Below are 16314 nucleotides of genomic sequence, written 5' to 3'. Positions count from 1 at the left end.
CACACATTATCCTGGTTTCTAATGCAATGACGCATTTGCATGATAAACTGGGATAAGGTGTATACATGGAACAGTATCCCAGTTTCTTTCGGAGTACTCCACCTAGCATAACCGGATTACTCAAAACCGGGATAGGGGCTTATGCAGGGTTCTGAAATCGGCATATAATGTTTACATGTGCAAATACAAAACCGGGATACTTCAAAATCCTAACCAGGATACAAAATCATAACCAGGATACAAAATCGTAACCAGGATACTAAAGTGCATGTAAACGCAGTCACTAACAGGCCTAGTAGTTATTTAAGAAGTCAAACAGGGATAGAACATGTGAGGGGTCATTGTGTGTTTGAGTTTGTGCACTTGTGTGTGTGTTTATTTGTATGTGTGTGTGTGTGTGTGTGTGTGTGTGTGTGTGTGTGTGTGTGTGTGTGTGAGAGTGTGCACTGAGGGACGCAGTAGGGGGTTGATCTATCTGGGACTCTAAGCCAATTCTGGAGTGCTTCAGCCCTTGAGTGTATTTTTCATGCTTACTCTCTTTGCACACACTTAACATTAATAGACACATAGATACACACACACAAACACACACACACACACACACACACACACCTAACACAAACCCAGGGATGGCCAGTCATATGCATGTTGCACGTCCCATTTAATGTTCTGTCCCAAATGACTTCAGACACTATAATTTTAGACAAACTGTGTGTGTATGTGTCCATGGCGTGACACAGTTGAGGGTACTCCAGTGAAGCTAATCTAATCACAGAGAGTTCTGTGGAGCAGACACACATGCATGGTGATGTCAGTCTGTTGACTGTTAAGCTTCTTCAATGACGCTCTGCACATCTCTTAAACTGAACAAAAACTCTTAAACTTGACTATTGATTATTGTCCAAAACAAGCACATACTAAATTGTCCAAGCTTCAAATATCCAAAGACTCTAATATACACTGTGTGCAGAATTATTAGGCAAGTTGTATTTGTGAGGATTATTTTTATTATTGGGCTACAATTGTGTTCTCAATCAACCCAAAAGACTCCTTAATATCAAAGTTTCATATTTTTGGAAGTTGATGTGTTTTTTTTTTAGATTTGGCCATTTTATGAGGATGTCTGTGTGTGCAGGTAAATATTACTGTGCAGAATTATTAGGCAACGTAATAAAAAACAAATATATACCCATCTCACTTGTTTATTTTCACCAGGTAAACCAATATAACAACTCAAAATTCAGAAATAAAAACATTTGCGACATTCAAAAACAAAAACAACAAAAAAATCAGTGACCAATATAGCCACCTTTCTTCACCATGACGCTCAAAAGCCTTCCATCCATAGATTCTGTCAGTGTCTTGATCTGTTTGCGATCCACATTGCGTGCAGCAGCCACCACAGCCTCCCAGACACTGTTCAGAGAGGTGTACTGTTTTCCCTCCCTGTAGATCTCACATTTCATGAAGGACCACAGGTTCTCGATGGGGTTCAGATCAGGTGAACAAGGGGGCCATGTCATTATTTTTTCTCCTTTTAGACCTTTTCTGGCCAGCCACGCTGTGGTGTATTTTGATGCGTGTGACGGAGCATTGTCCTGCATGAATATCATGTTTTTCTTTAATGATGGCGACTTCTTCTTGTACCACTGCTTGAAGAAGGTGTCTTCCAGAAACTGGCAGTAGGTCTGGGAGTTGATCTTGACTCCATCATCAACCCGAAAAAAGTCCCACAAGCTCATCTTTGATGATACCAGCCCATACCAGTACCCACCTCCACCTTGCTGGCGTCTGAGTCGATAAGGAACTCGCTGCCCTTTACTGATCCAGCCTCGTGCCCATCCATCTGGCCCATCAAGACTCACTCTCATTTCATCAGACCAAAACACCTTGGAGAAATCAGTCTTCAGATATTTCTTGGCCCAATCTTGACGTTTTGTCTTGTGTGTCTTGTTCAAAGGTGGCCTTTTTTCGGCTTTCCTTACCTTGGCCAGATCCCTGAGTATTGAGCACCTTGTGCTTCTCTAGGCACTCCAGACATGTTGCAGCTCTGAAATATGGCACAACTGGTGGCTAATGGCTTCCTGGCAGCTTCACGCTTGATCCTTCTCAATTTATGGGGAGTTATTTTGAGTCTTCTTTTTTCAACACGCTTCTTGCGCCCCTGTTGGCTATTTGCCATGAACCGCTTGATTGTGCGATGATCCCGCTTCAAAAGCTTGACAATTTCCAAACTGCTGCACCCCTCTGAAAGACATCTGACAATTTTTGACTTTTCAGAGTCTGTCAAATCTCTTTTCTGACCCATTTTGCCAAAGGAAAGGAAGTTGCCTAATAATTAAGCACACCTTATATATGGTGTTGATGTCATTAGGCCACACTCCTTCTTATTACAGAGATGCACACCACCTGATTTATTTAATTGGTAGTTGGCTTTCAAGCCTATACAGCTTGGAGTAGGACAACATGTATGAAAAGGATGATGTGGTCGAAATACTCATTTGCCTAATAATTCTGCACACAGTGTACATGTGGCAGTGGAGGAATACACCTATGCATTTAATAAACATAAACATAAAGCATGAAATTTCGGAAAGAGAATGAAAAGCTCAGAGTAATTGTGGCTGGGTGTATGTGTGTGTGCTTGCATTTGCAAATAAGCAACCCTTTCAAAGCCGACATCCTGACCACAGGCAAACTTTGATGCAGGGTGGAGGGCAACAGTCACAGTTTGTAGGTTTTGTTTGCATGCCACGGAGGATCAAAGATGAGGCTAAACAAGGCTAGGGGAAGCGGGAGAAGACAAAAAGGGAGCCGGGCAAGAGCGAGGAGGCACTCATCGTCATTAATGTCTGCACACTCCGCTTTTCAAACACTTCTAAATTCGGCCCCCCTGCCCCATATTGAGCCCCTAGCTGCTCACACAGCTGTGCATGGCCAACAGACTGTGAGGAATTAGAGAGGCCAATCATTCAGTGCTCCTGGCTGGCTCAGCCACGCAATGCTTACACAACGCCTGTTCACCTCACTTCAACTCTGTTTGATACACGCAGAGGAATCAGAGGGATGTGCCGCAATGAAAGAGAGAGAGACCAAATCAGGCCCGGAGTCTGAAGGGTGGCATTTCAAACAAAGGCAACAGCACAAACAACTTGCAGCAGTTGTTCCCGGCATTTGAAATGAATCATCAAATGCCGTGGCAACCATACATGATGAGTAGAAATATAGAAGTGCTTGATACCTCGACATCATGGAAGTATACACAACAAACACTAGCAACCCTTGACCAAAGAGAGGGAACTGAAGACAGTGATGAGCTCGGTTTTTCACCAGTGTTAAAAAAAACGAGCTGATATGTGTTGTGATCAATACAAGCATTTGGCATCAAAGAAGAATGGAAGAGGCATCTCCTGCCAGAGGTAAGCCTTGAGAGGTATCCATAGTCTTTCATTCATAAAGAGCTGGTGGATTCAAACATCACTCAAACATCCCTGGAAGAGCCATGCGGCTGTGACATCCGATAGATGAGATGTCACAGCCACACAGCTTTTCCAAGGAATTAATAGCCATTTGCTTTGCAGTGTAGATTTGCACATGTGTGCTAAAACAAGAGTATCTTCGCAGAGTACATGTCCCATCTCAGAGACAGCAGTGTAGAAACACAGAGAAGAGCAAACCACACAAAAATGTGGAAATAGCCACTCTTGCAGCTGTCTGACCTCCATAGACGACCACTGGGTAAAAAGGCATTTAGAGTCTAGTCATGTAACATTAATTTAATAATGATGACTTCAAGACTGAAAACCTCTGCATGCAAACAAGGGCAAACTGCTATGCTTGTTCACCCACAGACTTTGAATGACCAAAGAGTACATATGTGCACTCGAGCCTGAATGACAGAGTTTTCAGCTAGATCGGGAAAATCTGTGTGTGAGGGTTTTATTTGAGACAATCTGTCCTCTTCTGTGTGTGTATGTTTTTGTGTCCTCTGTGCTCTGCACTCCAGGGGAACTGGGAGAGCCCAGCAGGGAGTCTGAGTCTGTCATCTTCATTTAGAGGCATCATGGCACCCTGACCCAAATGTGCCTCACACCCTAAACACCCACCCACACACACACAAACACACTGCTTGGTGCTTTCAATGCTAGTTAATAGTTCTGTTTGGCAAAGTGGTTCAACGGCAGAGTGCAACCAGACCTGACAGCTGTCAAGTGATACAAAAAACATCACCTCCTGATCAAGCATCTTCTGAGAGTGTTTTCAGGGATGTGATGGGCTTTTTTCTCAGAAAATAAACCAGACAGTGGATTTGGTGAGACTGAAGGGGGAAACTGCTTACTCCAAAGGGCCTGTCATCTGGAACCAGACCCAACACCTGTGATCTCAGCACAGAAACCAAGCTGATCATAGTGACAGGGATTTCACTGTATACCTGGCACCCCACCCTTAAAGGGCCGTTCACACCAGGAACAATGACTATAAAGATTATATATTTATATTTATATATTTATATATATATATATATATAAATAAAGTATAACTACAAGGATAAAAGCGTCCACCCTGACCAACAGTGAGGAAAGTCTCTCCTCGTGTTGATGAATGCGATGGCTAAAATGTGATGGAATCTGATTGGCTGTCAGGTTTTTATCGTTCTCAAAATCGCTCTGAAAGTGATCCCCAACAATATTGTTCTTCGTGTCCTTATTGTTATAGTTTATGTGTGGATGTTGTCATTCATATTAGCAAGAACAATACTTTCTTGCCGTTATAGTTATCGTTCTTGGTGTGAAAGGCTCTTAAGAATGGAGCTATGTGTCACAGGTTCGAACTACAGTGATTCCCTAATCCCATTCACAATCTCCCTCTCCCAATAGACCCTTTCAAGAGAGTTCCATTATCAGCATTATAGTTGGCCCCACAAGGCTTCCGTTTTAACATTCCATATGTTATCTTAATGCAGAGGAAGTAGATTGGGACCCAAATAGAACGTTCAAGCATTGTTTTTGTTTTTATTGCTGAAAGGGTCTATAAATTCCTGTCTTTCTTTACTGAATAAAGGCAAAAAACTACAAGCATAAACTTCAGCAAAGAGCTGAGTTTCCAGGCAGGTGATGGAGGATAATAAACTCCCAATTCTGTTAGATCCAGACAAATAGTACTCTTCCCATACCTTTTTACTCTACATGATAACTCTCCTTTGTTCCTTCCCTGTGCCTCCCGTCCTTTATCAGTCTGAACCCTGAGCAATCAATGACGCTCCTTCTGAATAAACAAACAGACACCCTTCTTCTTATCCTCCATATTAGATCGAGGTGTCTGTTCTAGGCATAGACTGTATCTATATATACACACAGTCTATGGTTCTAGGTAATTGGATTTACATCTGCATTAAAATCAATAAGATATAAAATGGTAGCTACAGAAAAAAACAAATTCCGTGAAAATCTGACATCGGTTTAAGATTGTACCTCTGCACATTGCCCAAATGAAGAAGAACGAAGAGGAGAATGTGTGGAGAGGTACAGGAGAAAGAGGCAGAAGGCGAAAGAAAGAGGGAGAAGCAAGACAAAAGAAGAGTGGTAGATTCCTGCACTGACTCTCTATTTGTGAAGTCCCACTAGGGGGGATTGATTGAAGTCTGAGTGATATTGATTAGATGACGGATGACATGAAGTGAGTTTCTCTCCTCCTGGCTTCACCCCTCTCAGCCTCTTGACAGTCAGGACAGATGCCTGGAGACACTAGAGTTAGACATGGCCAACCACACAGGCAATTACGGCTAGGAGTTAAATGTAAGTGAAAAGCTTTTGAAAGGTGGGCTAATCAGAGAGAATCAATCAGTTACTTCAATTTTGCTTTGATACTATTGTGCTGTGAACCTGTGGTAGTCTGACCTGGCAAAAGCAGATTTGCAATAATCTGAATGATTAGTGAGAAAAGAGGGGGCAAAGGCTTTTCTTATCAAGGCCAAACCATTACTTCCTCCTCTCTCACAAATCAAACAGAAAACAAAATCAGTCCAGTCTTTGAAGTCTTTGGGGGTTTATTTATGTCCTTTTGACAATAGGTTGGATGCAGCTGCTGGTATGCCACTCTAAGAGCTGCACAATTTAGCTCACAGCAAGAGCTCTACTGAGAACCCAGGTGCCATTTTGGCACACTGGCATGGTTTCCATGGAAATACACCCACATTATTCCAACTGGTGGCTCAAGTCCACAGGTTCAATCTGCGTTATGTTTGCCATGGAATCGACATGCCCTGATTGGGCAGAAGGTTTACCCATGCAGCCAGCATGGCAAAAGTCCCAGTGAGCTTCTTAACTAAATTTGATTACCATGGCTACAGTGCCACCTACTGACTACAGTCCCACAGTACACATTCACCTATCACACAAAGCATTCAAACATGGGTGTGTGTGTGTGTGTGTGTGTGTGTGTGTGTGTGTGTCTTTCCCACCTCGAGTCCTGTCACTTATCAGACAGACCTTTCACTGCTGTCACTGCCCAAGTCAACCAACATTAGAGCTTCAAATGGCTTTGTGAGAAGGTGTGTGTGTGTGTGTGTGTGTGTGTGTGTGTGTGTGTGTGTGTGTGTGTGTGTGTGTGTGTGTGTGTGTGTGTGCGTGCAAATGTTCTCTTGCACTGAGGTACTGTCCTGTCACTGGTGGCAGTGTCGGTGGTCGGTGGTGATGATGATGATGGTGATGAAGATGATGATGATTGTTCCCTTCACTCTACAGCCTGAGGCTACTGAAGCAGCACACTGACAGCTCTGTGACCAGAACCCTCCTGTGTTGATTAGGTCACAGAACATTGCAGTAACCCCTAGTGACAACCCTGGAGATCCCACATCATAGAAGTTAACCTCAGGGCACCAGCCCCAGTCTCAAACATACAGGTGCCTGCTAACACTTTGGGGGAGGCAACAGAAATAGACACTTACTGCAGCACCTAGCCTGGAGCTGCTCAAACATGACCTATCCTAATGCACTCTCCATGAGCAGCAGATATCCTGCAGAGGGAATGGAAGTCATATAAAATGTGTGTGTGTGTGTGTGTGTGTGTTTTATCCTGTTCATTTAACCATGCATCATCTGAGTTGCACATAACTAAAAGTAAAATCTGAGTTGCACATAACTACTGTATAATAATGTATACAACCTTGAGAATGATGACATAGATGTTGATACAACCTCCAGAATGACAACACAGATGTTGTGCTTTACGTTCATTAATTCATTCTTTCAGTCATTCATTTATTTACACACGCAACAAAAAAACATAATATGGAGGGAGAAGGCATTCCACTTCCATTGACACACCACAAGGGGGAGGTGCAACTCCAGTGAAACTGCAATGGCCTTTAACAGGCTGTCAAGAGAATCAAAGTTCCGTTGACCGTAACACTGCATTTCAGGAAGTGGGTTGCCAAATGTCTTAATGAATACATCTTACCATGGAATCACATGAATTATACAGGGTAAAACTGAATGCAATGATCATAAAGATAATAAAGGGCCATAAAGATTCTGTTTTATATTTGCTATGCCTTGCTGCTTTTCTTTCATTTGGGCCATTTAGATTTCAAAGTGACGTAATCCACTTTTGCATCATAGCTAATTATGTGGAATGCTCATTTTAAATCAACATACTGTAAGCGGTAGGCTCAAATATTTACTCTGTCAATACTAATATGTAAACAATATAACAACCAATACCAACCACATTATATAGAGCCTAGCAAAAGGCTGTTTCTATTTAATATGTGTAAATTATCATAATATTTTATATATATCATATATATTCTACACCCTAAAAATAGGGTAGGGTAACAATAGTTGTTAATGGGTTCTTCTGCTTGGAGTGGTGAGGAATGTCAGTAGTTACACCACATTTACTTGCTCCATCAGTCATGACAGTACCATTTCCAGAAGAATCTACACAAAGTCTGACCACATTGCAGGCCACAGTAAATCTGTCTGGAATGTTCTTTAACAGCTGGCTTAAGAGCACAACCCAACTGTTGAATGGTATGGGTGGAGTGCCTAGTGGAGGACCGGCCACTGTGTAAATAGTGACGTCATGAAAGTAATGTACCGGTAAAGCTATTCCACTAACCCCAGTTCAAATCTGATAAAACTGTTCACAGCATATTAACCTGTTTGCAGTAAAGGGGTTCCCATGTTGTCCGTGTTTCGTTCCTGAGCCAAATTAGATTCATCTTGCCAACTCATCAACCCTATAATAGCCACTTCTAAGAAATCCAATGTCTCAGATAAAATAATCAGCCGTACAGCGTATGTGTGTGTATACAGCATCCATCTATGAAATGGCACAAACCGTCATTTTCACCATACCATCTACCATATACTAAACTAACTTTTGTTGAACTCAGTTTACCTACAATGAATCAATGTCAAATATATATCTGTCTGTAAATCAGAGTAACACTACTCTGTGCTGTATGTATGTGTGTGTGTGTGTGTGTGTGTGTGTGTGTGTGTGTGTGTGTGTGTATGTATGTATGTATGTATGTATGTATGTATGTGAGTGAGTGTGTGTGTGTGTGTGTGAAAAAGACAGAGAGACAGAGACAGAAAGAGAGAAAGAGAGATGAGTCGTTGGGTGGGTAGGTTTAAAAGTTCCACCGTCTGGCCAGCAGACTTGAGTAAACCCGAGCCAGCAGTTGACATTCCAGGCCAGAGAAGTACTGCATGAGGCCGTATTAAATACTGCTTCAACCTCGACAGATTTCTGACACAGTGCCAGACTTCACACCACTATCTGGCCCTCACCCCCTCTATGCACAACAGCAAGTGCTTATGAGTAAAGATATGAGCGAATGTCATTGAATGATGGCTGCCTGGGTGCAATTAATAAACTGAGAATAAAGAATGTTGAAATGAGATGCCAATCTTATATGAATCGTATCTTAATGTAGAGGCCCACTTGTGATCTTTCAGAGGACGTATGGTAATATCTTGGGGAAATTCTTTTAAAAGAAACAGACTGTGTGTGTGTGTGTGTGTGTGTGTGTGTGTGTGTGTGTGTGTGTGTGTGTGTGTGTGTGTGTGCGCGTACTGGGCAGAGAGGCAATTTTGACCATAGAAAATTGGGCCCATAATCATGAAAAAACATCTGTGTGTAATTTCAGATTGTGTGAGTATGCGTGTGTTCAACTATTAGACTTAGAATGGAAGCACGAACTGCTACAAGTCCCAGTCAGTGAGTGAAAGGGGGTCAGAATAATATAATGCAATATTTGGTTATATAAATCAAGCCAAGAGATGCTTGTGCTTTGACCAGTGTCTTCCTGGGAACATCTCAATTAACTTCAGCTTATTATCTATTGTCTATTTATGTTAATCAAGTGAGACACCATCATGTTGCATAAAGACACTACAAAAACACATGCGCATCGACATTCCCACAGCGTTCACACTCACTTCCTCTTTTGCTCATGCCGTCCTCTTCCTTGTTCCCACCCTCTCTTCTTGCAGGCTTGGTGGATGCCCCAACAAGCCAGAGAAACAGGAGAGGAGGTGGGGTGGAGGGAGAGAAGGAGGAGAAACTGCATTGTGGAACAAATGAGCTCAGCATGCTGAACTACACCAAAGCCAAACACTGACTCAGAGGAGGTGCCTTCTGCCAGGCCGTGAATTGAGGGTCACAGTCTCCCTGACAGTAGAGGCAAGAGTTTAAAGTTAGATGCTAGCAGCAAACGAGAATGATGTGTGTGGCAGCACAGACGCAGACTAAATGTGGTTTGTGGAGCTACTATTTGTGTAAGTCACTGTCCTACCTACCAGACAGCAGACATTTTCAGGGCAGGGATATGTGTGTTGCATGCTGGTGATTTCATTTAATTGGCATTCATAGCCTGTCTGACTAAACCTGGCCATATTTTCCTTCTGCTTTTGAAGTGTGCTGCTATGGGTGTGCCGTGTGCATTCCTGGGCAATACTTGGTGGGTTTCAGGCAGCTGTTGAACTTAAAGAACTCATAAAACTGACCTCTAGCATTCTAGAATGCACACAAATAACACACACAGTGTATTCAAACAGTATCTGCATTTTGTCATAGTCATACTAAGTCTGCGTCCTGCCGGGTTCATAGAACAGAGTTGAGGCCGCTCCTGTCTCACATGTGTGACAATGCAATGTGACATGCATGCCAAAGACCTGATGGCTGCTCTCGTCCTTGACCATCTCATGTGACTGTCATGTAATGGGGAACCAAGGCCAACACACACTGTTTCAACAACCACTTCACAAGCAAACAGGGCAACATATGGATATCTGGTCATCAATACAATTTAATAGGCAAGACCTGAGATTCTTTCTTCACACATTCTTCCTTGAACAAACTTCATCACGGACATCTCACAACTCCAAAAACAATATCATTATTGTCTTCGTCTCTCTGGCCTGCAATGACTATCAATACTTTCAACTATATATACATGCAATAAGGGACATTAGTTGTAAAATGTGTGCAGGAATGAGAAACGTTCTGGGTCCTACACAAACAGCATGAGTCAGACTGAAACCTCACTTCAAAGACCAAACAGATGACCATGAGAAGGGGGACAGCACACCACAAGGGAAAACATTAACTGGACAGCCCCAGGCATATCCAAACTCCAAATCCTGGGTGGTAAAGAAGACCCCACATACTGACTTTCGAAAAAGACAAAGATGTCTCGGTTCCCACCACCTTGCAAGTCTGACACCAGTGATCCACTTTTATTCTGTAAATCCACCAACTATTTAAATGTATATTGATAATGAGAACTACAAATAGCCTTCAAATTTGGACTTGGGTTAGAGTTGGCTTTTGACTATATTCAAGGTATGGTAACTGAGCTAATATACACAATGGGTGGTCAGATATGTTAACCCTTCACTCTTCCTGCCCAAAAAACTTTAAAGACTCAATAACAGCATACTCTGTACATCAGGTATACTAAAGGCAATTGAAGCCAAAATGAGACCAGCCCTGTGTGTTACAACAATAATTAAGTTAACACTTCAAAAGGTTTTAAGAAACAAGCTTTAGCTGCAAACATCCAACTTGGTGAATTGAGTCTTCGTAGGACGTATATTAGAACATTTTAAACAAACACCTGGGATATCTACCTAACAATCTTCTGATCTCTTTATGACTTTCCTTATCCCCACCTAGAGTTTGTCTAGACTCATACTGACTGCCTAAGCCAGCTTCTGACTGCCATATCTAAACCATCACACACCGAGAGACGGACAAGTGGATTAACCCTGCTGTTTAATCCAGTCTGACAATCTTAGCGACACCATTTCTACCATAGATCCACATTAGGATAATCTCTATATGATGGGATGAAGAGGATTCTCGGCCATTAGAGTACATCAAAACAAACAGAGAAGGGAAAGTGAGGCAGCAGAAAGAACCTGTGGTGGCCAACCACCTTACACACCCTGTGTTGTTACGATAAGTGTGTTCAAAGATTTTACTTTACTACCAACGATTTTACAGGGTAGCAAATAATAAGTCACACAATTCACAACAGCAAGCAGAATCCTTACATGTCATACATACAGTATGCAGCGAGGGCAGAGATGTTGCTGCAATACCACAATCCCACAGACAGGGGGCATAATGAATGCAGGTCAATGAGGAAAAAAAAGAAAATGAGAAAAATTGACATAGTGCTTTCTCTCTCTCACCATCTGTCTCCTGTAGACTAGGCTATTGTAAAAGTAACAAGATTACAAAATACAACTGGAAAACTGACTGCTGAGATTATTCCTATTTGTGGATGAAAGAACATATACAGTAATCCAGTGTGTGTCAAGTACAATCAACTACACCAGCTAATTTAGTATACAGCAGCCGTTGACAAGGTAGTTACTCCCCATGAGCACAATTAGGTAATTGAGGCAAACCATGCAAATAATCATTTGTATCAATAGTGGTAGGGTGTAACTTTGACACTGTGAGCATGTGAATAAGAGAGAAAAAGCAAAAGGTGGGGAAAGGAGAATGAGAGACAGAAAAGAAGGGGAAAAAAGAACCATTGTCTGATCTGAAATAGCTTACCCATACATCTCCTACCAACTCATACAGTGTCATTAAAATGGGAACCATAGTTCGTGCAGATGGCTTGGCTAATGTGTCTGCCAGTGCCCAGTCCATAATTAAACCTGCCATCTATCTCCTTTTTCATTAACAATACATAACCACCAAATTCAATCCCTAGACCATCTAAGGGAACAGAGGGTTTATGTTCCTATGGTGTTGCAACACATGGTTACAAGAGAGACTCTTGGGTACTTAGACCCACAAGTACAGTATATTTGTTTATGGATGAAGACTAACTACTCCTCTTACACAGGAGCAGAAATGGAGGTAGAAGATAAGCGGGAGAGGAGGGGGTTGATTAAATTAGAAAAAGATGAGGGGATGACTAGCCAGGCTAGAGGAAAGGGAAGGGAGACAAGGGGGCGGGGGCAAGGAGAGGCAAATAATGCTCCAGCTTCTCATCTCACAGTACAGGCCCAGCCACAGCAGTTGCCATGACGCCCACACAATGCACAGCCAACATCCCACCCACAACCCCACCACCTCCAAGGGGAGGGGACACATTTCTGGGGTCCACTGTATGGACAGACATATACACTTGAATGGTATGCTCTCATGCTTGGATAACCCATTATCTAACCTTCACAGGTCTGAAAGCCCTAGACCAGAGTCAAATGTGCATGGCTATTTATAGCCAACTGGCTGATAGGAAACACTAATAACAATAAACAACACTGTAGACTTTGCAAACCAAAAAGCAGTCAATGATATCTAACCATGTTTATGCATCCAAACCGAAACAGTGGGTTCTATGTTTTACATTTTAACCATATATATTTGCATACATACACAACGCACAAATATTGGCAGACAGGTGACATTCTGAGAGTACAAAAAAACAGTCTAATAATATGGTCTGTGATTGTGTACTGACTCAGCACATATTACTGGAAGAGTTTTGTATGACGGCATAGTTACTGTAGACCATTCTAGTCTTTGCAGGTCTTGTGTGATGCATCTCAGCTTGGTAAGGAAGTGTGATCATGCATGGTAAATGATGACAAAGCCTTGCACTCCAGTGACACACACCAGAGTCATAACTTTGAAGCGTAACTTTCAATGAATTATGAATTAGGCAAAAAAAAATATGGATGGATTGAGAGAACAAGAGGGTAAAACAGGCAGAGAAAGAGAGGGTTTGGACACGAAAAGAGATAGAAATTAGTAGAATTTTTTTCTTGTGGCCATCATGGTTTCCTTTAAAACGGAAGAACACTTGTCGACTGACCAGTTGCATAGATTAGCTGGGGTATCCATCAACGTTCACAACAGAATGCTAATTAGCTGAATGACTCAATGACAACATGTAACCATCGGATAAGTGAATCTGGCAAAGGCTCCAAATTCTCTTTTCCCTGAGAGACAGAAGGAACAAATCATGGATCTTAATACCACTGTCTCATTACAAATTTCTAATATTATCAAATACAAAATGAGAAGTCTAAAACAAGACATCCCATAAGTGTATCCTATCCTGTGACTGGGGCCTTTGGAATGGCCTGAAGGAAAGAGAGAGAAAAGGAAAGAGGGGACAGAGAGAGGACACAAACGTAGCTAGGGGAAAGCATGTGCTTGCTTCTATGAGCAGGAGCATTTGCTTACTAAATATTTGATGACTTTTTTGGGTATCACTGCAAAGCTGAAGCTATTCAGTTACACCACCACTGCCATTCTAATCAGCCAAATTGGTTCTGAAGCGACCAAATCATCTACAGATCAGATCAATCATAGCAGGCCAGTACTGACCACACTCATGAGGGACAAAACAGAGAGAAATAAAATGACAGCTTGTCTGAAATCACCTAACCTAATTAACATTTAACAACAATAACAAAACTACCTCCTGCTGAATGCCTTCACAGTTTTGGACGATGACGGCATGCAAGGAGGACTCACCCGATCTTTATCTTCCGCCACGTCGCACAGCACATCATCCAGATCAAGAATACCTCCATCTCCATGTTCCAGCCTGTGCACCTGAATCCAGTATGCTTGGTCCTAAAAGAGAGAGAGAGAAAAATAAAGAGAAAGAAAGGAGATTAGAAGTGAATTTAATTAGGTGCTAAATCCAGCCCATGTCATTTGGCTAAACATCTTGACCACAAACTAATGGACACAAAACTGAAAGACCACTATTACTCCGTAGACATTAAACTAACCACATGGGTGCATTAGAAGCCTTGATAGCTCGGAGAATTATTACCCCTGTTCACTATATTCAAAACAGTTTGATGATACTGTATGTTTTCTGATAGTAAGATGAGATAAACAGACAAAACATTAAGTTCCCTGCTTTAATCCTCTTGTATCTTTAATATGATGTGAGCAGTTTTTCATTTGCATTTGAGGGCAGATTTTGACTATGGTCTGGGGCTAGGCTAATAAATACCAAACAAATAGCTAAGTAACATTGGTGAAGTGATATTGGCCTCCGGGAAGATGTGCATGGCTTGACAAGTTGTTGGGCCCCAGTTCCAGGTTAAACATGAAGCACATTCCAGGATATTTACACATCTCATCAACTGCTGAGGGATAGCTGAGGGAGAAAGGCACCCTGGGAAAGAGCTGCCAGGCAGATGGGTTTGACAGCTCAAACAACTGTGACACACACAGACTGCTGCAGCAGTACCAAATCCAAACACCGTCATCACAAAACGGAGAATAAGTCACATGTTTCACTGTGTAATGAAACGGAACACACAGAGTATCTACACAGTACAAAGAGTCATGGGGAGAGGGAGAGATGGAACTCACACTCTGGGAAAATAAAAACTGGCATTCTACCGCATAGCTCTTCACCAACGACATCCTCCTTTCTGCCGACTCCAGTTTCCACACCATCCTCCTCCTAGTCCTCAGCGCAGCCTCATGGCCTAGTGAGATTGCATGATTTCAGCCTGATTTTGCCCAACATATCCAGCTGAAGGAGGAACCTGTCTTGTATTGTAGTGTAATTGTCTGTGATGTTCCAAGACACCACAAAGAAAAGTCTAGCATGTCAGAATTTTGGGGGAATCTCCTACGACACCCGTGTTGACACTGACACTATGATGACACACGACACAAACGATAGGATACATGATCTTGTAATGCAGCCAATCTCCCGACCAAGACACTGCAAGAATGTATGGTTTTTTGATTGCATAGTGCAACATGGTCAATCCTAAATCAAATGTCCAACAAAAAAATCGTGTACCCTGACAAAGCCATGAGATACCATCAAACATTCCATCCTCCTCGACCTAATGCATCTCTTATCTCTCTGACAAACACCATTACAGATACATAAACAACTGTAAACAACAACAGTCACTCATGGTGTCCCCCAGGGGTCAGTTCAACAAATTCAATAGGGTCAGTATACAAATTAAATATATTATGTATTATTACTCTTGAGCTTTTTGTGGCTTAATGTCTTCAGGCAGACTTCACCAAGCAACAGTGTGTGCACCCACAATCAATTAAGATCTTACTCTTATTTTTATAAGCAGCGACAGACACTCAAAGACAACAAGAATTTCAACTGAGTATGTAAGATGCTGTCATGTAAAAGTGGTATTAACTGAATGCTGTTTAAGATTAAATGCTGCTTTTGCGTTTAAGCAAGATAGTCATGTCTACAGAGTTAGAGACAAAAGAGAGAAAAAGTCCGCTTCAACCAGGGGTGAACAGAGTTGGAGGTCATTCAGTGCCCACGGCCCACCAACTACAACATGCATTAGTAAGCACCCAAAAGACATGACCAAATTGCTAACATTCCACTGTATGCAGTCACTCCAGAGTGAGTGAGTGAGTGTGTGAGTTAGTGAGAGAGAGAGAGAAAGAGAAAGAGAGAGAGAGAGAGAGAGAGAGAGAGAGAGAGTGTGTGTCTGTGTGTGTGAGAATGTGACACAGAGGAAAGAATGTGTGAGCTCTGTAGAGAAAGACAGAATTTGAGTCTCTATTTATGAAAAATTTAATAGAACAAACTAGTAGCTTCAGTCAAAACTGTACAGTTTGCAAGAAGAGAAAAAATATGCCTGTGGGAAGGCAATGAGACAAGGGATGAGCAGTGGATTCATGTGACATTAAAAATGGAATAAGTCAGGTAGGACCTTCCCCCAAGACAAGTGACATCTGGCTATATCTACTTCATGCAGAGAAGTGCACACGCAACCACACTCACACTCACACACACAGAGCATGTGTATT

The 16314-nt window shown here is 42.1% G+C and overlaps 1 protein-coding gene across 4 annotated transcripts in view; it reads right to left on the bottom strand.

Moving 5' to 3' along the window:
• The window catches only part of pard3aa (par-3 family cell polarity regulator alpha, a), a 288433-nt gene that overhangs the window by 237355 nt on the left and 34764 nt on the right, over positions 1-16314 (bottom strand). For all 4 annotated transcript variants that reach the window (XM_048265859.1, XM_048265861.1, XM_048265858.1 and 1 more), the window contains exon 2: positions 14020-14121. In XM_048265859.1, the coding sequence (XP_048121816.1) occupies positions 14020-14121 (102 nt within the window). The remainder of the gene's footprint in view (positions 1-14019; positions 14122-16314) is intronic.

This window comes from Alosa alosa, chromosome 16, assembly GCF_017589495.1.
Source record: "Alosa alosa isolate M-15738 ecotype Scorff River chromosome 16, AALO_Geno_1.1, whole genome shotgun sequence".
Lineage (NCBI taxonomy): Eukaryota > Metazoa > Chordata > Actinopteri > Clupeiformes > Clupeidae > Alosa > Alosa alosa.
Note: the sequence above shows the minus strand (reverse complement) of the source record. Positions and strands in the feature narration are given on the sequence as shown.